The sequence below is a fragment of the Chiloscyllium plagiosum genome, unplaced genomic scaffold, assembly GCF_037043375.1.
Source record: "Chiloscyllium plagiosum isolate Xiang-an unplaced genomic scaffold, Cpla_swu_hap1 HiC_scaffold_16, whole genome shotgun sequence".
In the NCBI taxonomy this organism is placed as follows: domain Eukaryota; kingdom Metazoa; phylum Chordata; class Chondrichthyes; order Orectolobiformes; family Hemiscylliidae; genus Chiloscyllium; species Chiloscyllium plagiosum.
This window is the reverse complement of record NW_028270154.1, coordinates 42,911,684-42,934,743: the sequence shown is the minus strand read 5'-3', so window position 1 is coordinate 42,934,743 and position 23,060 is coordinate 42,911,684. Positions and strand designations below refer to the sequence as shown.

The window sequence follows — 23,060 nt, the reverse complement described above, 5'->3', positions numbered from 1 at the left end:
TTGTCAGCATTCCTTTGGTATCACCAAAATCAGGAAGTCACTGGTCAGAGCAAACAGGACATGATTCATGTCCTAATGTTTTGACTCACCAGTATGGTGTAGCAATGATGGGTTTTAAAAATGTTTGTTAAAATTTGTACATACATGGATTTGACAGACTGATTTCTGGATTGACAGTACTTTTTTATTTTTAGAATTTGTGGTAGTTCATAATGGAATTATTACAAACTACAAAGACCTAAGAAAATGTCTGGTAAGAGAAATTGTCATAAAATAAGCAAATTTTAATGTGATAATAAAATGCAAACAATTCAATATATTCTATATGGTCTTTTCCAATATAGGAGAGTAAAGGTTTTGAGTTTGAATCTGAGACAGATACTGAGGTGATTCCTAAACTAACAAAGTACATGTATGACAACAGAGAAAGCGAAGATGTTAGATTTTCTACTTTGGTAGAAAGAGTTATTCAACAGCTGGTGAGTTGTTACTAATTATTTTTCCAGGAAAAACATTGAGTGGTATGTTTAGAGTACATGGTGAATGGAAAATGCATATTTTTTAACAACCAGAATATTTTGGATTATGTACCCTCCAGTACTGTTTGTATACATTAAGTACAAGCAATTTTACCTATAAGGTGGAAAGTCAAAATGTGCAATTCAAAATATTGTATAATTTTGATTATTACCAGATATTCCAATCAAATAACATTGCAAACAGATTGAAGAATAAAGGGCAAACAACAATACAGCCCAAGAACAGGGCCTTCCTCCCTCCAAGCCTACGCTGACACATTTTGCCCTTCCATATTGAAACTGTCTTCACTTACAGGATCCATAACTTTCTATTCTCTTCCTATTCATGTATTCATTCAGGTGCTTCTTGAATGCTGCTTTTCCATCTGCTTCTACTACCTCCTCTATCAGCACGCTCCAGGCATTCACCACCCTTTGTGAAAAACATGTCTCACACATCTCTTTTAAACTTTCCCCCTTGCACCTTGAACTTGTGACCCCCGAGTAATTGACCCAGCCACCCTGGGAAAAAGCCTTATACTTTCCATTCTATCCATGCCACTGACAACCTTATAAACGTCTTTCAGGTTGCCCCTCAACTTTCTGTGTTCCAGTGAAAACAAACTCAGTCTATCCAAACTTTCTTCATGGCTAAAATCCCCCAGCCAGCATCCTCGTAAACCTTTTCTGTATCCGCTCCAAAGCATCCACATCTTTCTGGTAATGTGGTGACCAGAACTGTATGCACGATCCCAAGTGTGGCCTAACTAAAGGCAAGCATGCTATAGGCCTTTTTTACGACCTTATTTACCTGTGCTGCTGCCTTCAGTGATCTGCACGCCCAGATCCCTCTGCATATCAATATTCCTAAGGGTTCTGCCATTCACTGTATAATTTCCATCAGTACCTGACCTTCCAAAATGCATCACCTCACATTTGTCCGGATTAAGCTCCATTGACCATTTTTCTGCCCATGCCTCCAACCGATCTACATTCTCTGACAATCCTCCAATCTATGCGGAACTCCACCAATCTTTGTATCATCTGCAAACTTACTAATTAGACCAGCTACATTTTTCTCCAAATAATTTATGTTGACCATAAACAGCAGAGAGCCCAGGACTGATCCCTTTGGAACACTACTAATCACAGACCTCCATTCCAAAAACCATCCTTCCACCACTACCCTCTGTTTCCTATGACTAAGCCAGTTCTTTACCAATCTTGCCAGCTCACCCCTCATACTATGTGACTTCACTTGTCAAAGGCTTTACTGAAGTCATGTAGACAACCTCAACCACTTTTCCCTCATCAATCATCTTCATCTCCTGCTCAAAAAAGCTCAATCAAGTTAGTGAGGCACGACCTCCCCTACACAAAACCATGCTCTTTATCGCTAAACAGTCCATGTGCTTCTAAATCTTGTCCCTAAGAATCTTTTTCAATAATTTCCATACCACTGTCATGAGGCTCTCAGGTCTACAATTTCCTGGATAATTCCTGTTTCCCTTTTTAAATATCGGGACAACATTAGCTATTTGCCAGTCCTCTGGGACCTCACCTGCGGCCAAAGAGGATACAAAAATGTCTGTCCAGCAACTTATTGTCTTGTCTCCCTCAATATTCTGGGATAGATCCCATCAAGACCCAGGGACTTATCTATCTTAATACTTTTTAAGACTCACAACACCTTTTAAATAGCAACTTGACTTAGAAATTCAGCACTCCCTACCCTGAGATCACCCTCCACCAATTCGTTCCTTTTGGTGAATACCAATATAAAGTATTCATATAAGATCTCACCTACCTCTTCTGGCTGCACACACACATTCTCTCCTTTACCTTTGAGGGTGGGCTAACCCTTTCCCTGGCTACCCTCTTGCTTTTTGTTTATGCATAAAAAGCCTCGAGATTCTCCTTAGTCTTGTTTGCTAACAACTTTTCATTACTGTTTTTAGCACTTCTAATTCTCTGCTTAAGTTCTTTCCTACAATCCTATATACTTCAAGGGCTTCGTCAGTTCCCATCTTCCTAGACCTTATGTATGCTTGCTTTCTTTTTGACCAAGGTCATAACATCGCTTCTCTTCCAAGGTTCACATAATTTGCTATACCAATCCTTGATTCCAGCAGGAACGTGTCATTTCTGAACTCTTATCAACTGCCATTTGAAATACTCCCACATGTTCAATGCGGATTTACCCTCAAACAGCCACCTCCAATGAACACACTCCAGTTCCTGCCTAATATTGTTGTAGTTAAGTATTAACTGAAATAAAATACATTAATTAGTACCAATGATTTCAGTTAGTACTGCAATGGATCAGTTCCAAACAGAATTTGAAACTCTGGTATCTTTTTTGCTACTGCATGGGCAAACACCGTGACCTAATTTTTGAGATGAGGGCAGTAACTGCAATTTTTAAATGATATTTTGGCTTTCTATTTGTCCATGCCATTGTGGTTGTACTACCTAGCTATGTAACCACCAGGCAAGTTTCACCCTATTATTTTGAGTTGTATATTATTTGCGTTATTACACAAATAGAAAATTTGAATTGGGATTTTGGTTCACACAACTTTGGGGCCTGCTAATTCTTTTGTGCTGATTACAGGACTCATATAACTTTCTTGAGGCTATTGTCCTGAGACTTGTGTGACAAGGGTCTTTTTATTTTGTGGATACGTCTCTAAAGGAGTGGATTTTATTTTATGTTTTATTTGCGGGATGATGTAAACATTGTGTGTAACTTTACTGAGAATGTATTCTTGATTTTCTAATAATTATTTTTGTGTAATGCTTAAATCTTCCACTTAAGATCACAATAAAAATGATTTACCATCAGAAATTACATTTGTTGTACTTGCAGGAAGGAGCATTTGCAGTTGTCTTCAAGAGTCTTCATTTTCCCTGTGAAGCTGTTGCTGCTAGGTAGGTTTGAGGTTAAGTCATGTATGTAATGATCACTGCTTGAGTTTCTTTGTAGAAAGTCTGGGTGCAAATTCCACCTGCCCTAGGGGTGTGCCATAACATGCTTATAATCACTATAATTTCAATGTTTGCTTCTTGAAGTCTATTTGGAAATGTTTACCATTTTGTTACAGTTTTTAATTTAAAGTCAAGTATTTTAATTATTGTCTGCTGCATTGTAGTTAGCTGTTAATGTCTGGTTAAACATGTTGTTAAGTTTGTGAATGTCATTATTTAAGGTTTAAAAGCAAGAGCTGGTGGTTATTAGTTGTCTTGAGTACATATGTAAGGAACACCTATAACACAAGTGTGTGTAAAGAGCGGTGTAACCAGGCAACTGATGCATTCTTTCTACAAGGAAAAGGTACCTTGAGTTCTATTGCATCAGCAACATGAATGTCTGAATTTACATGAGCATGGAATAGCTCAGTACTGAAATAACAATGTACTGTAATAACTTATGAAAATGAATTTATTATGAACCATTTTAATGATAAATTAAAATGCTTAGTCATAGTCAATAATACTGTCCCCAGCTTTAACTTCTTTCCCAGACAGCTCTAAAAAGAGTTACATATGGATCGAATTTGACACAATATTAAATGCAGTTCTTGTACAAACTGAGGTTACTTTCTGACTATTTATAAAGAATATATGGGATGCTTATGTAAGTCAAAAACCAAGAAAATAAAGTAACATTGAACATACAAATTAGGAGCAGGAATAGGCCCCTCAATAAAACATTGCTGATCTGATTATGTCTCATCTTGATTATTCCTGATAATTGTTTACTCTCTTGCTAATCTCAAACCTATCTACCTCTGCCTTAAAAAATATTCAAAGATACTGCTGACACTGCCTTTTGATATAGAGAATTCCAAAGACTCCTGACCCTCTGTCTGAAATTCGTAACTCCTTATTTTTAAACAGTGGCCCTTAATTTTAGATTCTTCCACATGAAGAAACATCCTTTCCCCACACACTCTATCAAGAACAGATCTTATTGATTTCATACAAATCTCTTACTCTTCTAACTTCCAGCAGATATGAACCTAGCCCGCCTAACCTTTCCTCATAAGAAAACACACCCATGCCAAGTATTGGGGACGTGGCTTCTAATATACTTGCATTCTTCTTAAATAAGAAGGCCAGTACTGCTCACAATAGTTCAGATGTGGTTTCAACATTGCCCTGTACAACTGAAACATAACCTTCTTACTTTTGTGTTCAATTCCTATATAAAATCATTTACATTCTGTTACAGTTCTTAATTACTTTCAGTATCGATATAGCCCCTTTGCAATTCATATGCCAGGACTCTCAGATCCCTCTATCTCGGAGCTCCTGCAATTTCTTTAACCTGTCAAAATAGGCAGATTCACATTCTCTCCCACTTGCGAGATCTTTTCCCACTCATTTAATGTATCTATTTCTCTTTGTAACCTTCTTATGTCCTCTTCACAATTTACTTTCCCACCTACATTTATGTTGTCAGCAAATGTAGCAATCAAATGGTTGGCTCCTTCGTCCAAATCATTTATACAAGAGTGAAAAAAGTACTTAAAGCAATATCTAATTTCCTTCCAAATTGAATTACCTATTTTATTATTAATTTTAAAAGATACCAGATTTAATGTCTACATATTGTTGTCCGGTAAGCTGAGAAGGGTGGCTAACTTTGCTCAGGAGTGCAACACTCAGGCTGACCCTACAGGCTTCTATCTGGTACCCAACAGAGCCCAGTAGCAAATGATGGTTGGCTTGCAATTTTAACCCCAGGACTTTAGTTGGTGGCAGGATGTTACCATGGTTCTAAAAAAGGTAGGCTTTGACAATCAGGTCGGTGACTGCTGGAAGGTTAGATGGCCTAGATATTGAGAGGATGGAGAGAAAACCTTGACGGAGACCCGATACTTTCTTGCGAGGCTCAGCAGGCACTCTTGCTCCTCCCCTTGTGTTTACTCTAGTGATGGCAACACATGGTAACTATAATGGCTTTGTGGTATTGACCCGGTAGATGTGATCTATATGGATTTCAGTAAGGTTCCCCATGGGAGACTGGTCAGCAAGGTTAGTTCTCACGGAATACAGGGAGAACTAGCCATTTGGATGGTTGTCAAAGGTTGAAAACAGAGAGTGGTGATGGAGGGTTATTTTTCAGACTGGAGGCCTGTGACCAGTGTAGTGCCACAAGGATCGGTGCTGGGTTCTCTACTTTTCATCAATGATATAAATGATTTGGATGTGAGCATAAGAGGTATAGTCAATAAGTTTGCAGATGACACCAAAATTGTGAGGTGTAGTGGACAGCAATGAAGGTTACCTCAGATTACAACAGGATCTTAATCAGATGGACCAATGGGCTGAGAAGTGACAGATGGAGTTTAATTCAAATAAATGTGAGGTGCTGCATTTTGGGAAAGCAAATCTTAGCAGGACTTATACACTTAATGGTAAGGTCCCAGGTACTGTTGCTGAACAAAGAGACCTTGGAGTGCAGATTCATAGCTCCTTGCAAGTGGAGTCGCAAGTAGCTAGGATAGTGAAGAAGGCATTTGGTATGCTTTCCTTTATTGATCAGAGTTTTGAGTACAGGAGTTGGGAGGTAATGTTGTGGCTGTACAGGACATTGGTTAGGCCACTGTTGGAAATTGCATGCAAGTCTGGTTTCCTTCCTATCGGAAGGATGTTGTGAAACTTGAAAGGGTTCAGAAAAGATTTACAAGGATGTTGCCAGGGTTGGAGGATTTGAGCTATAGGGAGAGATCGAACAGGCTGGGACTGTTTTCCCTGGAGCATCAGAGGCTGAGGGGTGATCTTATAAAGTTTACAAAGTTATGAGGGACATGGATAGGATAAATAGATAAAGTCTTTTCCCTGGGGTGGGGGAATCCAGAGCTAGAGGGCATAGATTTAGGGTGAGAGGGGAAAGATATAAAAGAGACCTAAGGGGCAACTTTTCTCACAGAGGGTGGTACATGCATGGAATGCCAGAGGAAGTGGTGGAGGCTGGTACAATTGCAAAATTTAAAAGGCATTTGAGTCGCTATATGAATAGGAAGGGTTTGGAGGGATATGGGCAGAGTGCTGGCAGGTTGGACTAGATTGGTTGGGATATCTGGTCGGCATGGACAAGTTGAACCGAAGGCTCTGTTTCCATGCTGTACATCTCTATGACTCTATGGTATGGTTATTGAAAGAATGTGTATCTCCATACTAGTTCAAGATAAAGTGTAGCATGAAGACCTGAGGACAATGTAGATATTAGGCTATATTAAAAGTTCATTGTGTGAATTTGAATGTTTACTAATGACTTGATTTCTCATGTGCTATCAATTTAAACTAGAAAAAAGTTTATCTTCTATTCCTCAGGCGAGGAAGCCCATTGCTGATTGGTGTTTGTAGCAGGTGCAAGCTCTCCACTGACCAGATTCCAATACTGTACCAAACATGTAAGTTGACATTTAGTGTACAAGTGGATCGGTTAGTGTTGGGAGGTAGTGGCCTAGCAATAATGTCACTATGTTAGTAATCCAGATACCAAGGCTATTGCTTTAACGTCCAAACATATGGGGGAACACAGGGCTTAATGGGAAGGAAGAATTGAAAGAAATAAAAATCAATATGGAAATGATGTTGGGGAAAATAGTGGGATTAAAGGCAGATAAATTGTCAGGGCCTGATAAGCTTCACCCCAGAGCACTTAAGAAAATGGCCGTAGAAATAGCCAATGTTATTTATAGTCGTCATCTTCCACATTTCTATAGATTCTGGAACAGTTCCTATGGTTTGGAAGGTCGCTAATTAACGCCACTATTTAAGAAGTGAGGCAGAGAGAAAACAGTGAATTATAGAATGGTTAGCCTGACCACAGTGATGAGATTTTACAGATTCAGCATGGACTTATGAAGGGGAGATCATGCTGGATAAATCTGCTGGAATTTTTTAAGGATGTAACTAATAGGGTGAATAAAGGAGAGCCAGTGGATGTAGCTTACTTGGATTTACAAAAAGCTTTTGATAAATCCCTCACAAGTGATTAGCATGTAAATTAAAGCGCATGGGATTGGAAGTCATGTACAGAAATAGATTGAGAGCTGGCTGGCAAATGGAAATCAAAGAGTACGAATAAACTGGGTTTTTTTCTGAATGACAATCAGTGACTCGTGGGTTTCCACAGGGATCCATGCATGTGAGGTTCAGTGTGATTTGAACAAGATCAGTAAGTGGGCTAACAGATGGCAGATGCCCAATAATCTGGATAAATGTGAGGTTATCCATTTTGAAAGCAAAAACAGTCAGATAGATTATTTTCTGAATGCTGTTATAGTCCAACGGGTTTACTTTGAAGCACTAACTTTCAAGGCGCTGCCTCTTCATGCGGTGGTTGTGGAACATAACCATATGACAGAATTTATAGCAAAAGGGTTACAGTCTCATAGAGTTATAATGATATATTTTTACAACGTTAGTTAAACACCACACAACACCAGGTTATAGTTCTTAAACAAATTTAGATTTGTTTACCCTAATAATCTAAATTTGTTTAAGAACTATAACCTAAAGAATAAGAACTAATAAACTGAAATCTGATAAAGAAGGTTTACCTGACTGATTATAGGACTGCCATAAATGGAGAGACAAGATCAGTTAGGATTATATTCATCAGAGTTTGTGGAAATGAGGGGGGATCACACAGAAACATATAAAATTCTAATATATTTTTGCCTGTGCTAAGTGATGTACAATACAGCTGTAATATGAGCTTAGGATCTCTGATTGAGGGGGAAAAGTACAAAAAGGGAAGACAGCACAATGAAAGGCAGGGATTCAAATAGGTTCGTAGTGAGCATTCAATTAGGTTCAGAGTGAATGAGTGCTATAACATCAAGTGAAAAGCATGGCGATCCAGTCTAGTGCAGTGACTGAGTACATATCAACAAAGTGAAACTTGGTGCTAATGAGATGTAAATACATGCAAGAGAGAAATTTTCATCTTGCTATTCAAACCTTCGGTGGAAAATCAAACTTCTTTTTCTTGATGTCGAGAAGTTCATTTTTTCAATCTCACTGTGTTTTTCCAACTAACTTGCCATTGACCACATTGCTCAGGGCTGAGAAATTTCAGCCCTTTTTCTATACTTATAGCTACCATAGTACCATAGTTGAATCATTAATCTTGTCACAAAACTAGTCCCTTTTTTTCCTAAAAGCTGGTCCTTAGCTCAAGGAGACTCTGTCCTTGATTTTTTTCAGAAGGACAATAAACCGGGCTGGGCTCCGATCAGTCTGCTTTGGTACGGAGAGGAAAAGGATTTTGAGAGGCCTTTTGTTCATATGTAAACAGATGAGACTTCAGGCCAAAGTGGTCATGCTTTAGAAGTGACCTGTATAATGAAAGGGGAATAGTCAGCTCTAGCTGAGCTGAGCAGTTTAGTTCAGTCTGGCCTGGTAGGAAGTTCAACAGAGAGCTGTGTGGAAACTCTCTCTCTCTTTTCTGCCCTTCAACTTCAACCTGTAAGCATTGTGTTCCATTTGTACTGGTTTTTGAAGGGAGTTTGCTTATTGGGACTGTTGTGTATATTCGGAACAGCATAATTAAGTCTAGTTTGGATAGACTGAGTTATGTAGTGGTTCATTATTCTGTTCTTTGTGTTTCATTGTGTAATTTTGTGAATAAATTTCTGTCTGTTTTAAAATTTAGTAGTCAACCTAGCTAACTTACTCTGGGTAATTTTCACTGTACACTTACTGAAACAAATTGCTGCCTGTTTAAGAATGCTTTGAGTGGTTTGGCTTAGTCCATAACAGATTGGGGACTCGTCGGGATTTCAAACAGCGAGTGGTAGATGCTAGTGTCTTTATTTCAGGTGTTGGTTTGGTTGGGTAAACAAAGCTTGGGATAAGAATGGCTCTTTCAGTCACCAGAAGTTTTCTGAATGTGGATGCAGCGACTTTGGAAGATTTGCAAAAAGTGAATAAGACCAAGTTACAAGACTTAGCCAAGAAGCTGGAATTGGAACTGCCTGCTTCTGTAAGGAAAGGAGAGATAATTACAGCAGTAGCTCAGCATTTAAATTTGCTGGAGACACCATCAGAATCTATAGAGATGGAAAGAATTCAATTGCAAATGAAGCAGCTTCAGATAGAGGCAAGAGATAAGGAAAGGGCAGCAGAAATTATACCGTTTGAGATATGATTAGAAGCAGAAGAGAGGGAAAAATAGAAGACAGAGAAAGAAAAAGAGAGGGCTTTTGAACTTCAAAAACTGACACTTAAAAAGGAAAGTCAGCTTAAAAGGCTGGAGATAAAGGCTGAAGGTAACCTTAGTGGGGAATTCAAACATTCATTGCCTGAAATAGTGTGAACACATGTGGAAGAGCAGAGAGTTAAAACAGCAAGGTTAGCAGCTGAAGTGGCCGATAATTATGAGCTGGTCCATAAAACTTGGTTTGGCTTCCAGAATCAATTTCAGTCCACGAGAGATAGAATTAGGGTGGCACAGTGCCTCACAGCACCAAGGTTCCAGGTTCAATTCCAGCCTTGGGTGACTGTCTGTGTGGAGTTTGCATGTTCTCCCTGTGTCTGCATGGGTTTCCTCCCACAATCCAAAGATTTGCAGGTCAGGTGAATTGGCCATGCTAAATTGCCCACTAGTGTTCGTGTTAGGAGGGAAATGGCTCTGGGTGGGTTACTCTTCAGAGGGTCGGTGTGGACTGGTTGGGCCCAAGGGCCTGTTTCCACACTGTAAGGAATCTAATCTAATCTAATCTTTAAAATTGGGGCAAAGAGAAATCCTCATGTGGAAAGGGAAAGGTAGATCTCAGTGAAGATCATAAGAACTTACCACAGGGTAAAAAATAAACCCTTGAGGGGGACAAAGAAGTTAAAAGGCACCAGTGCTTTCATTGTCATAAAGTAGGCCACACGAAATCACGTGTTGGTGGGCTAGGCGAAGGCCAGATGTAGGAAAACCAGACAAGCCTAGAAGTTTTATTGGACTAGTAACAAAAATGCACAAGGGAAGTTAGACAAGTGCCTCAGAGCGTACAAGATGATCAGAAGTTGATTAAGGAGGAAGTGCCAGATCTGCTTAAAAAATATATATGCAAAGGGTAAAGTCTCTTCACATAAGCCAGGAGCAGTAGGTAAGGAGATTACAATATTAAGGGACACAGGGTCCTCTCAGTCTGTAATGCTGATGATGAGGAGATATGCACTCCTGAGGGATGATTGCCAGAGAAGGTACTTGTAAAAGGAATTAATGGTGAGACAAAAAGTGCTCAGTTATGTAAAGTGAGGCTAGACAGTCCAGAGAAAAGTGGAGAATTTGTAGAAATACTGGACAACTCTCAGCTCCAGAAATACAATTTGTCCTTGCAAATGATAAAGCTGATTCACCGTGGTGTATATTGATGACCTGGTAATTTTTGGTCACTCACGGAAGGAACATTCACAGCATTTAACAGACTTATTTGTGGTAAACCTAGCTAAAAGTGAATTTGCCAAAGCACAAGTCACCTTCCTGGGTCATGTTGTTGGACATGGACAAATGACCCCACAAGATGCAAAACTAAAGTAATAGGGGAATTTCCCACACCGTCGACAAAAAGAGCAGTGCTGAGGTTCCTGGGGTTGAGTGGATTTTATGAAAAGCTTGTGCCGAACCTTAGCAGTGTGGTTGCTCCACTCACCAAATTGTTAAAAAAAGACAAGAAATTTCAGTGGACAACGGACTGTCAAAAGGCATCTGTCAGCCTAAAAACTGTGTTATCACTGCTCCAGTATTAGCCACACCAGACTACACGAAGCCTTTCAATGTGGCTATCGATGCCAGTGCAATGGGTGTCATTGTAGTGCTCCTGCAGGAGGAGGATGAGCGGATAGAAAGGTCCATTGGGTATTTTTCCAGGAAGTTGAATGTTCATCAACAGAAATATTTTTTGGTGTAAAAGAGACTTTAAGCTTGGTGTTGGCATTATAACATTTCAGTGTTTATATTACCAGCAATGCATCTGAGACAATCATATACACTGATCACAAACATTGACATTTGTGGAAAAATTTAAGGACAAAAATGCCAGACTGTTTAGATGGAGCTTGTTGTTGCAGCCATTCAATTTGACAATTGTCCATGTGGCACGTTGCAAAAACGTGATTGCCGATGCGTTATCGAGACTTGAATGAGACACGGAGGCGTTCGGTTGTGGGTGTACCGTGGCCTGAATTTGCAAGTGGTTGTGTATGTCTGCATGTTTATAGTATATTAGTATAGTGTGTATGTGTGTTTAGACTACTAACCGGGTTTTGAAGGGTTAAAAATGAGGCCATCTTCTGGTATTGATGTTTCATTTTTTTTAAGGAGGGAGGTGTCACAAAGCTGGTCCCATTTTTTCCTAAAGGTTAGTCCTTGAGTTTTTTCAGAGTGGCAATAAACCGGGCTGGGTTCTGATTGGTCTGGTTTGGTACAGAGATGAAAAGGATTTTGAGAGGCCTTTTGTTTAAATGTAAACAGATGAGACTTCAGGCCAAAGTGGTCATATTTTAGAAATGACCTGTATAATGAAAGGTCAGCTCTCCAGCTGAGCAGTTTTAGTTCGGTCTGGCCTGGTGAGAAGTTCAACAGGGAGCTCTGTGGAAACTCTCTCCCTCTCTTTCTGCCCTTCAACTTCAAACTGTAAGCATGTGTTCCATTTATATTGTTTTTAAGGGGAGTTTGCTTATTGGGACTGTTGTGTATATTCGGAACAGCATAATTTAGTCTAGTTGGATAGGCTGAGTTCTGTAGGGGTTCTTTGTTTTGTTGTGTTTCATTGTGTAATTTTTGTGAATAAATTTTTGTCTGTTTTAAAAACTAGTAGTCAACCTAGCTATCTTACTCCGAATAATTGTCACTACACTTACCAAAACAAATTGTAAAGTAATGGTCTGGGCTGCCTGCTTAAGAATGTTTGAGTGGTCTGGCTTAGTCCATAACAATCTTGATTGGAGATATAATTAAACTTGCCTAGTGAGGAAGCTTCCTTACTGGCTTTACTCAAACTAATCATCAATCAAATTGAAATTAAAAGAATACAGTCTACATTTTAGGAAGTCCCAAAGTGCTTCACAGCCAATTAATTACTTTGGCCAAATGTGGTTCTTGTTGTAATACAGAAAATTGTGGCAGCCAACTGTTCCCAACATGATTCAACAAACAGCAATTAGATAAATAACCAATTCAATTTATATTGAAGCATAAATATTAACCACAATAGCAAGAGAACTCCCTTCCTTTCTTCAAACAGCCATGAGGTCTTGCACATGTACCTGAGAGGCTAGGCAGCATCTTCATTTTCATCTCAAAGTCTAGGTATTCAAAAACACACTGCACTTTGAAATTTCCATGACAAAATCTTCGACTGAGTGATAATAGTTTTCATTATCTCTTATTTTAGAAATGAGTTTCTTATTTTCCAGTGTGTTAATTTATTTTTAGCACAAAACTGTTCCACCAAATGATTTCCTGAAGTTCTCATTTCACTCTAGACAAAAATATCAATAACGGATGTACAAGCAAGACACATCAAACTGAGACAGACCATTTCAAGTGCCTACATCCGACTGGAGAGGAAAAAGCCATTGAATTTTACTTTGCATCTGATGCTAGGTAAGCACAAAAGCAATTATTTTAATTCATTCTTTTTGAAAACTCAAATTGTAATCTCCGCTGATGTTTTCAGAACACAAAAGCACAGGTTGAATTTAACCAAAATAAATGTCAGTTTTAGCGAGTTTAATGCAGGTTTCTTCATAAGAATTCTGGCATGTTTTTGAGGTCAATTCTCCGTTCCTCATCTCATGTATGTATGCACTATACCTCTATGTTTGCACACCCCGCTACCTTGGGCTCATCAGCAGTGAGAATACTCGCTTCTTCCAGGACCTGACAGGTTTTGCATCACAGGCGCCATATAAATTTCCAGCCACAAACCAAGTCAAATACTGCAAGCCAGGAATTGCCATTCACTGCCAGAGGAGACCATGGCACCTGACCTTGCTAGCCTTGTCTGAGGTTACCATAGGGGTCAGTGTGATATCCATGATCTGGAGTAAAAAATGTCAATGACATTCTCCACTCCACAAGGGTACTTCATTATCTTCTCTCTGCTACCACACATTGACTCTAACTTCATTCCGTACCTACTTCCATCAAGGCTCACAGTCTACCACTCTCACTATTTCAAGTATCATCTACCCTCACTCACTGGCACCCATACAATCATATCAGACCACTAACCTTGCATGGTATCTGCACTTCCTACTCACTCATCTGAGCACCTTTCCCCCCAACTGTTCCAGCACATCAGCTGTGACAGCCAATTCTCATCCCATGCAATCTCTCCCTTCGTGTCATTCTAAGAGCAATTGGCCCTCTTTCTGGTAAAGACAGATGGTGAGCTGCCCAGCATTCACATCTTCGTCTCCAATGTGCAGTGAGTCTTTGTCTTACTGTGAGATGACAATGACCATTCAAATAGTGTTAAGATTTCCATGACTCAACAACAAAATAAGGTTTATTGACAACTTCTGCATTGTACTCCCATTACCAGTATTGTGGCTGAGTTTTTTTGACATCCCTGCACTTCTGCCCCATTTCACAAATTACTCTGTCTCATCTATTCCAGCGACTAATGGCATCTGTCCAGTTTCTTTCTGAAGAAAGCAGCCCCTCAGGACACCATTCCCTCCTCCTTCCCTGAGGAAGAAACCACAGATCCCTCAGCAGAAGCACCAGAAAAGCTGCTTCCTGCACCCTCTATCAGATCAGATACTGAAGAACATTCGGTCAGCACATCTCTGTAGCTGATTAAGGAAGTAATGTCCCAGGTTGCTGGCATTCGATGAATGCCAGGAACCTGCCCAGCCTCAGGAAGGAGAGAACTTTATAGTATCAGCCCTAATGATGTCATTAAAAAGTATAGACACAGGAACAGCTAGTAAGTTTGCAGGGGCACACTCAGAGAAATGGATGGAAGGTTATGGAAGCCCACCAACACCTGTACCCTGCATGCCTGACTGATTGCATGGACAGGTTGGCAAATGCTATGGATGCAGAGGTCCAATTTCCTCAGTGTTTGCCAAATATACAACAGACCTTCATCAGTGTAGCCATTGATACTCATCACCAATGACAAGGCAGTAGTCAATGAAGAACCTCACTGCATGTGCCTTTCCTCACAAGGAGACAGTGTGGCGTCAGTAGTCACCCAGCCAGAAGGGGAACCACATGAAGAGTACTAGACACCCCTACCTAGTCCTTCAATGTTATTTGAGGGTGAATCCATAGCAGGATATCCATTTTCAACATGTCTGAGTCCTTTAACCATAAGTGGCATTGGGAAGGCTCACCCCAAACTCTCAATCCAACAAGCTGCAATACTGGGAGTGCTCCCTCCATGCCAGCTGCAGACTCCAAGACTGTATCTATTTGTAATGAGAGAGAAAGGTGGAAGAATATCTCCTGAGAGCACATAGGTGGAATGGGTAAAAATTGACTGCAAATAAGTCATCACAATTGCAAATATATGTTCACTTTTAATCACCAGTTATGTGAGCAACTGCCATTCTAGCTAAAGCTACAAGAATGAGGCAGAAAGTCATCTTTAGCACCACAAAATGTTTCATCTCTGTTTGAACGATAGCTATTCTTTCTTTAGTGCTCATACTAGCATGAAGCTTTATCATGATTGAATGAGACAGCTTCAGATAATGCACAGTGTATAACTTTAACATTTATAAAACAGGACAAGTATTAAAGGATCAAAGCATGAAGTTGCATTTGCAGTTGTGATTACATAGTGGGTGCTCACCTTTGCAATGTCAAGATATTTACAGTCAGCAAGAGATAACTTCACACATCTCAGTTCCATCAAATGAGGTTCATGACGAAATCCTGCCTGTATTGCTTTGGCTGATATTGCAGTGCCTTTATTCTGAAGAACATTCTCATTTCCCTACTCATGCAATGTTGCAGCTTAATCAGGTCCTCATCATCCATCACATAGCTTTGTTATGTTCCTCAATTGTCCAGAGCCAACAATCCAATGAAGAAACAGCATCTTTTAAATAATGTCAAAATATCAGATACTTCCTGCATGAGAATCTGACATGAGGAGGCACCTCAGGACCCTTGTTGGCCTCAATTGAAGAAATTGCAGATACATGTATATCATAGAGTCCCCACAAGTCCACACTGACCCTCTGAACAATAATTCACTCAGACCCATTTCCCTACCATTTAACTCTCTACATTTACCCCCGAATAATGCACCTAAACCACACATCCATGAACACCATGGGCAACTTAGCATGGCCAATTCATCTAACATGCACATCTTTGGATTGTGGGAGGAAACCGGATCACCCGGAGGAAACCCACACAGACACGGGGAGAATGTGCAAACTCACACAGACAGTCGCCCGATGCCGGAATCGAACCCAGGTCCCTGGCACTATGAGACAGTAGTGTTAACCACTGAGCCACCATGCCACCAGTATACAAATATACTGTACTTCACCACAATGCATTCTGACTGTCACCTCCACACAGAATATAGGGCACTGCGCCCCTCTTTCATTTGTGCAGCATTCCATGAAAGATGAGTGACTATTGCTCTCCTACATCTTCATCTCATCACAAGGGCACCTATGGCTATTAACAACTCATTGGAAGGCTGGAGGTTGATGCTAGTTTTTGGCTTCCAGACACAAATGTTTATCATCCACTTGTGTCACAACCTTCAGTGCAGCAGCCACAGCAATGACAACAACTTCTCCTCTTGGTTTCACTGGGGACAGTACTAATAAGGATAGTTGAACAATATAAGCAACAAAACAGCCTCTTAGTAAACTAATCATCCAACAATTGCAACAAACGTAAATATCATTGAAACAACATCCTCAAAACATTGAGACATGGAGGCCTCCAACAAGGATGCCTCTACAATGAAACATTGTTAACACAAGTCAGACTCAAGACTGATTCAAGGCTTTTGGTGCACATACATTGGAGAGAGTACAGGTGGCAGCAATAATGACAACCTCTTCCCCCAACTCCCAACCTTCATAATACTCAAAAAAAGGCAGCATTGCATATTGATAATGGTCTGGACATTTTACAGGTGTGAAGTGTGTAGCAAGCTATGAAATCTTGGAAGATGATTGCAACTTTTGGAACCTAGGTGAATCTGTGCAGTTAAACTGACATTATCTGTGCATCACAGCCATTAATAGCATCAATTTGGAATGTGGAATAAGCTGGTCAAGATTGTTTGTCAATACTGCAAGTCAATGCGCGAGGTCACATGTCACAGATGTCTTTAACATGTTTGATTGGCTGTTTAATGCTATTGCCCCTTGAATAGCCTCACATTATGGAGAAGTAGAGCCTGCTCCACCACAGGAAAAAAAGCATGACAGCAGCCATTTTTCAGCTTTATTGCACACCTGCACTGTTTCCCCATTGAAGCCAGGGCGGTGGTTGCTGTCAGTGATCACTTCCCCCTCCACGTTGTGTTGCCTCCCATCTTTGGTTGAATTGTCTCCCCAATTCACAATTATCTCCCCTCTGCCTTGCAGCAGGTTATCTCCAATTCCCATAATTGGCTTGCCCAGCATCCCCATCAAAACAGTGCCCCAAAAACCTCCCCATGCCTTTCTGTCAACACATCCATTGGACTGACAATGACCAGAAACTCAACTTGCCATGTAAATACAGTGACTATAAGAGCAAATCATTGACTAGGGAGACTACAGCGAGTAACTCACCTCCTGACTCCCCAAAACCTGTCCACCATCTACAAGGTACAATTCAGCTGTGTCACAAATACTCCCTACTTGCCTGGATAGGCCTGGATTGTTGTAGCTCAAACAACATTCAAGAAGCTTGACACCATCCATAACAAAACAGCTTACTTGATCAGCAATGCATTCAAAAGCATCCATTCACTCCACTACTGACACTTAGTAGCAGCAGTCCAGCTACACGATGCTTTTGGATGCGTTACTGATCAAGTAAGCTGTTTTGTTGTGGATGGTGTCAAGCTTCTTGAATATTGTTTGAGCTACACCCATCCAGGCCTATCCAGGCAAGTGGGGAGTATTTGTGACGCAGCTGAATTGCACCTTGTAGATGGTATGGTGGACAGGCTTTGGGGAGTCAGGAGGCGAGTTACTCACTGTAGTATTCCTAGCCTCTGATTTGCTCTCGTAGCCTATGATGCACTGCCAAAATTGACTAAAGATCCTTAGACAGCACCTTCCAAAATCACAACCACCTCTATTTAGAAAAGCACAGGTAGCAGGTACATGGGAACACCATCACCTGCAAGTTCCTCTCCAAACTACTCACCATCCTGGCTTGGAAATATATCACCGTTCCTTCACTGTCATTGGGTCAAAATTCTGAAATTCCCTCCCTAAGGGCAGTGTGGGTCTACCTACAGCATTTGGACTGCAGCAAATTAAGAAGGTGGCTCACCACCAGCTTCTCAAGGTCAACTAGGAACAGGCAATAAATGCTGGGCAGCCCGTGATGCTGACATCCCACACATATGAACTAAAAGAAAATTTAACCAGAAACAGTTTGAAAATATCAGTTGCTGCAATACACATATACAGGAAATAATTTCTAACTGCAATGCAGAGAATATTTCATTTTTATAATTGTGCAGTTACTTGAATATATAACTTTCTCTGTTAAGTAGTTATAATACTATTTAATCATCATTCCAACAGTGCAATCATTGAGCATACTAAGAAAGTTATATTTTTGGAAGATGATGACATTGCTGCAGTGGCTAATGGTTGCCTCTCCATTCACCGAGTCGAAAGATCAGTGGGTGATATAAAATCAAGAGCCATACACACGCTGCAAATGGAATTGCATCAAATAATGAAAGGTGAGAGGAGTTTACAAGTCAATATGCACCCAAGTTAAAAGCAATCAGCAGACATCTGTAAATGTGTTACAGTATAAATGAATGTAGCTGAACTCTGTTTTCCCTGCTGATAAGTCAGAATAAATCAATGTTTGCTTACATCAGTCAGTTAAATCTGCCAGTATTTTGTGTGGATCACTAGTGTACTTAAGAATTCCTTGGATTTCTTTTCAAGTTGTAATGCTGAAATATTACACATATGACGAGTAATAATACTTTCCTTAGGAGCGTTAACCACTTCCACCATAAATTTGCTTCATTACACAAGGTAACAGAAACCCAATTCAAGTAAAATCAAAAACAGAAATTGCTGAGAATTCCTCAGAACTTCACGCATCATAGACGTTGTTAACTTTCCATTATCCTGTCGGCATCAGAACGTCTGAAGTTCTGAAGAAGGGTTGTTTACTCTGATTTCTCTCCACCTGCTGAGTTTTCTCAGCAATTTCTGTTTTTGTTTCTGATTTCCAGCATCCGCACTTATTTGGTTTATTTTTCTTAAGTAAAATCAACATGAATTTGTAGCATTTTTGAGAACTATGTCTTCCCTCTCCCTACCTAATCTTGTTTGTCTCCCTGTTTCTTTTGTACTTTTAATGTTCTCATACCATATTTATCAATTTTTTTTACTAATCTAATCTGGTAGTATTTTTCCCTGTAATGTTTTCCTGAGCTTAAATTTTCACCTGTAATTTTTGTGTCTTCAGAATGCATCTGTAAATCTGCATCATACATATTGCTAACTTTTCATTATCTTGGTGGCATCAGAGGTGGGCACTGGGTTCTGTCAACAGGTTGGGAACTTAAAATGTTAACTCTGTTTCTTTCGCCACAAAAGTTTCCAGGCCAACTGATTTTGAGCAGCATTTTTTGTTCTTTTTTTTAATTTTAGAAGGAAGCTACTACTGCTTTCACAGTTTCTGCACGAATTTGTTCATCCAACAAGGCTTAATAAATGATTAACTAAAATGCCATCGAACTTGGAATTGTTGACTAATTTTCTAGGCACAGATTCCAATTAGGATTGTACTGAAGGAGTGTATAAATCTTTATTTACCCTACAATTTTTAAGTCCACCTGTGTTCGGATATATTTAAATTATTTCCTTAAATTTCTCAGTCCTATTTGGTTGATCTTTATATCCCCTGCTAGATTGAGGATGACCTACAGCCTTTTGTAAATAATAAATTATTATGTATTATTTATAAACTGTAAATTTACCAATTGATTTGAATATTTTAAACATTTATTAATGTGACAATTTTCAAGTGTATCAGTGCATTCAATTTTTTTGATGCAGGTAACTTCAGTACATTCATGCAGAAAGAGATCTTTGAACAGCCAGAATCTATTGTTAATACTTTGAGAGGAAGAGTAAACATTGAAACAAGCACAGGTATTGTATTTTTGAACCAAAAACCAGTTTCACTATTATCGGTCAACTTGTCAATTGATGTTGAATGCACAATTTCTAATAAATGAAGATCTATTGTGTTTTACAATCATTCTTTTCTTTTACAGTTATACTGGGTGGATTGAAAGACCACCTCAAAGACATAAAAAGGTGCAGGCGCTTGCTTTTGATTGGCTGTGGAACTAGTTACCATTCGGCAGTTGCAGTAAGTTTGAATATTCAACAGGGTGCTTTGCACTTCTTCGAAGTCTAAGCTGCAGCTGCCTTTCAGTACACTACCTTTCAGAACACTGCTTTAGACTTATTCTATTAGCTCATAAAATTTAGCTCATTTTTCAATTCTTCTCTCCCACCTCCCAAAAAAACCTTCCGCTTATCATCACTTAACCTTTTATTTGACATTCTGAGGCAACCTCAAACTGATGTTTGTCCATTTCTGGCAACAAATAGCTAGTTAATTGCATAGAATTGATGATGAAGTAATTTAGATTTCCCTTTGGACATCCAAAACCTACATGTACAATGTGAATAAATAGACAACATACCCTCTTGAAACATGTAGGAATACCTCTTGGATATGGAAAGCATAAGTTTGATATGGAAGCCCCATCGGGAATTTTGAAGTAAAAATGAGAATAACCTAGAGAGTTCCATAACTATTTCTTTGTTTTTCTAATTTATTCATAAGATTTTGTACCTCGGTACCTTCTACGTAAGATGGAGTGAAGGACTGTAATGCTGAATTTTTTATTTCTTTATTTTTCTAATTTATTCCTAAGATCCTATACCTAGGTACCTTTGTACGTTAGACGGCGCTGTAAGTGGCAACATTGCAAACTGTGCTGATACGATTCCGTGACAATAAACCTAATTCTGATTCTAATTCTAAACAGTGCTCCTTAAAGACGAGTTGAAGTGCCCAGAAATGCACAGAACATTATTTTTCAGGAGGATTTTATGAAAGAAGCTAGAATTTCAAAAAATACTTCACTGGCTATACAGAAGTTCTGTGACCTGCTTTTCATTATAGAGATGATTCAATTGGAAAGAATACTTATTCATTGTATTTAATGCTTTCCTGACTTTAAAAGCTTATCCTAATTATGTACTAATCCTCACTGCATGTCTTCCTTCTTGACACTTTTGATGTTAGGAACAGGAGAATTAAAAGGATTGTGGGGTGGGGAGACCAATGCACAAAAATTTATTTGAGATTAACTAAAGGAAATTGTTAAAACACCTGTTAAAGAAGGACGTATTTAAAGTAAATTTATTTTAACAAATTGGAATTTTCAAAAGTTCATGCTAGTTAAACTGAGCTGGAAAAAAATCTAGCAGCTAATTTTCACCCCCAGCAACTTGTGATGCCAGCAGAGGTAAGCAATGTCCTGTACTTTTCCAGGGGCTGCTGCAACATTGTGACAATTCCCATCACATTCCACAAGTACAGATTGGGAGGGGCAGAATACCTGGAAAGTGCTTTAAAAATATCACCTATTGCTGTATCTGTATTTCCTGTTTGCAAAGTTGTGGAAGGAGAACCAAAATTATTTGTTGATGTGATGTGGAGTTTACTGGTTAGACAAGCATTTATTGCACATCGTTAATTGCCTTTGAGAAGGGGATAGTGAATTACCTTTTGAACCACTGCAGACGATTTGTTGTAATTCAATCTGCAGAGCTGTTAAGAATGGAGTTCCGGTGTGTTAAATCCTAAGGAACAGTGCTATAGTTCCGAGTCACCATGGCTTAAACAAGAGGTGGTGTTCGTCCCCGCATACACTGCTCTTGTACTTCTCAGTGGTAACGATCACAGTTTTGGAAAGGGCTGTTGAAGGAGCCTTGGTGTGTTGCTGCAATGCATCTTGAAGGTGGTGCACACTGCTGCCCTTGTGGATGATGCAGGAAAAGAATGTTGAAAGCGTTAAATGCAATCAAATCAAACAGAGGAATTTGTGAAGTGCGTACAAGACAATTTTCTGATTCAGTATGTGGATGTACCTACTAGAGAAGGTGCAAAACTTGACCTACTGTTGAGAAATAAGGCAGGGCAGGTGACTGAGATCTCAGTGGGGGAGCACTTTGGGGCCAGCGACCATAATTCTATTAGATTTAAAATAATGATGGCAAAGGATAGACCAGATCTAAAAGTTGAAGTTCTAAATTGGAGAAAGGCCAATTTTGATGGTATTAGGCAAGAACTTTCGAAAGCTGATTGGGGGCAGATGTTCGCAGGTAAAGGGACGGCTAGAAAATGGGAAGCCTTCAGAAATGAGATAACGAGAAACCAGAGAAAGTATATCCCTGTTAGGATGAAAGGAAAGACTGTTAGGAATAGGGAATACTGGATGACTAAAGAAATTGAGGGTTTGGTTAAGAAAAAGAAGGAAGCATATGTCAGGTATAGACAGGATAGATCGAGTGAATCCTTAGAAGAGTATAAAGGAAGTATACTTAAGAGGGAAATCAGGAGGGCAAAAAGGGGACATGAGACAGCTTTGGCAAATAGAATTAAGGAGAATCCAAAAAGTTTTAAAAATATATTAAGAACAAAAGGGAGAGAATAGGGCTCCTCAAAGATCAGCAAGGCAGCCTTTGTGTGGAGCCACAGAAAATGGGGGAGATACTAAATGAGTATTTTGCATCAGTATTTTCTGTGGAAAAAAATATGGAAGATATAGACTGTAGGGAAATAGATGGTGACATCTTGCAAAATGTCCATATTACAGAGGAGGAAGTGCTGGATGTCTTGAAACGGTTAAAGGTGAATAAATCCCCAGGACATGATCAGGTGTACACTCGAACTCTGTGGGAAGCTAGAGAAGTGATTGCTGGGCCTCTTGCTGAGATATTTGTATTATCGATAGTCACAGGTGAGGTGCTGGAAGACTGGAAGTTGACTAATGTGGTGCCACTGTTTAAGAAGGGTGGGAAGGACAAGCCAGGGAACTATAGACCAGTGAGCCTGACATCGGTGGTGGGTAAGTTGTTGGAGGGAATCCTGAGGAACAGGATGTACGTGTATTTGGAGAGGAAAGGATTGATTAGGGATAGTCAACATGGCTTTGTGCGTGGGAAATCATGTCTCACAAACTTGATTGAGTTTTTTGAGGAAGTAACAAAGATGATTGATGAGGGCAGAGTGGTAGCTGTGATCTATATGGACTTCAATAAGGC

The 23,060-nt window shown here is 39.6% G+C and overlaps 1 protein-coding gene across 1 annotated transcript in view; it reads left to right on the top strand.

Moving 5' to 3' along the window:
• LOC122556643 (glutamine--fructose-6-phosphate aminotransferase [isomerizing] 2-like) overlaps window positions 1-23,060 on the top strand; it is a 76,020-nt gene that overhangs the window by 30,828 nt on the left and 22,132 nt on the right. Inside the window, exons 5-12 of the mRNA XM_043703609.2 lie at window positions 195-253; window positions 345-479; window positions 3,388-3,449; window positions 6,861-6,940; window positions 13,017-13,137; window positions 18,267-18,430; window positions 19,770-19,865; window positions 19,991-20,088. Of these exons, the coding sequence (XP_043559544.2) occupies window positions 195-253; window positions 345-479; window positions 3,388-3,449; window positions 6,861-6,940; window positions 13,017-13,137; window positions 18,267-18,430; window positions 19,770-19,865; window positions 19,991-20,088 (815 nt within the window). The remainder of the gene's footprint in view (window positions 1-194; window positions 254-344; window positions 480-3,387; window positions 3,450-6,860; window positions 6,941-13,016; window positions 13,138-18,266; window positions 18,431-19,769; window positions 19,866-19,990; window positions 20,089-23,060) is intronic.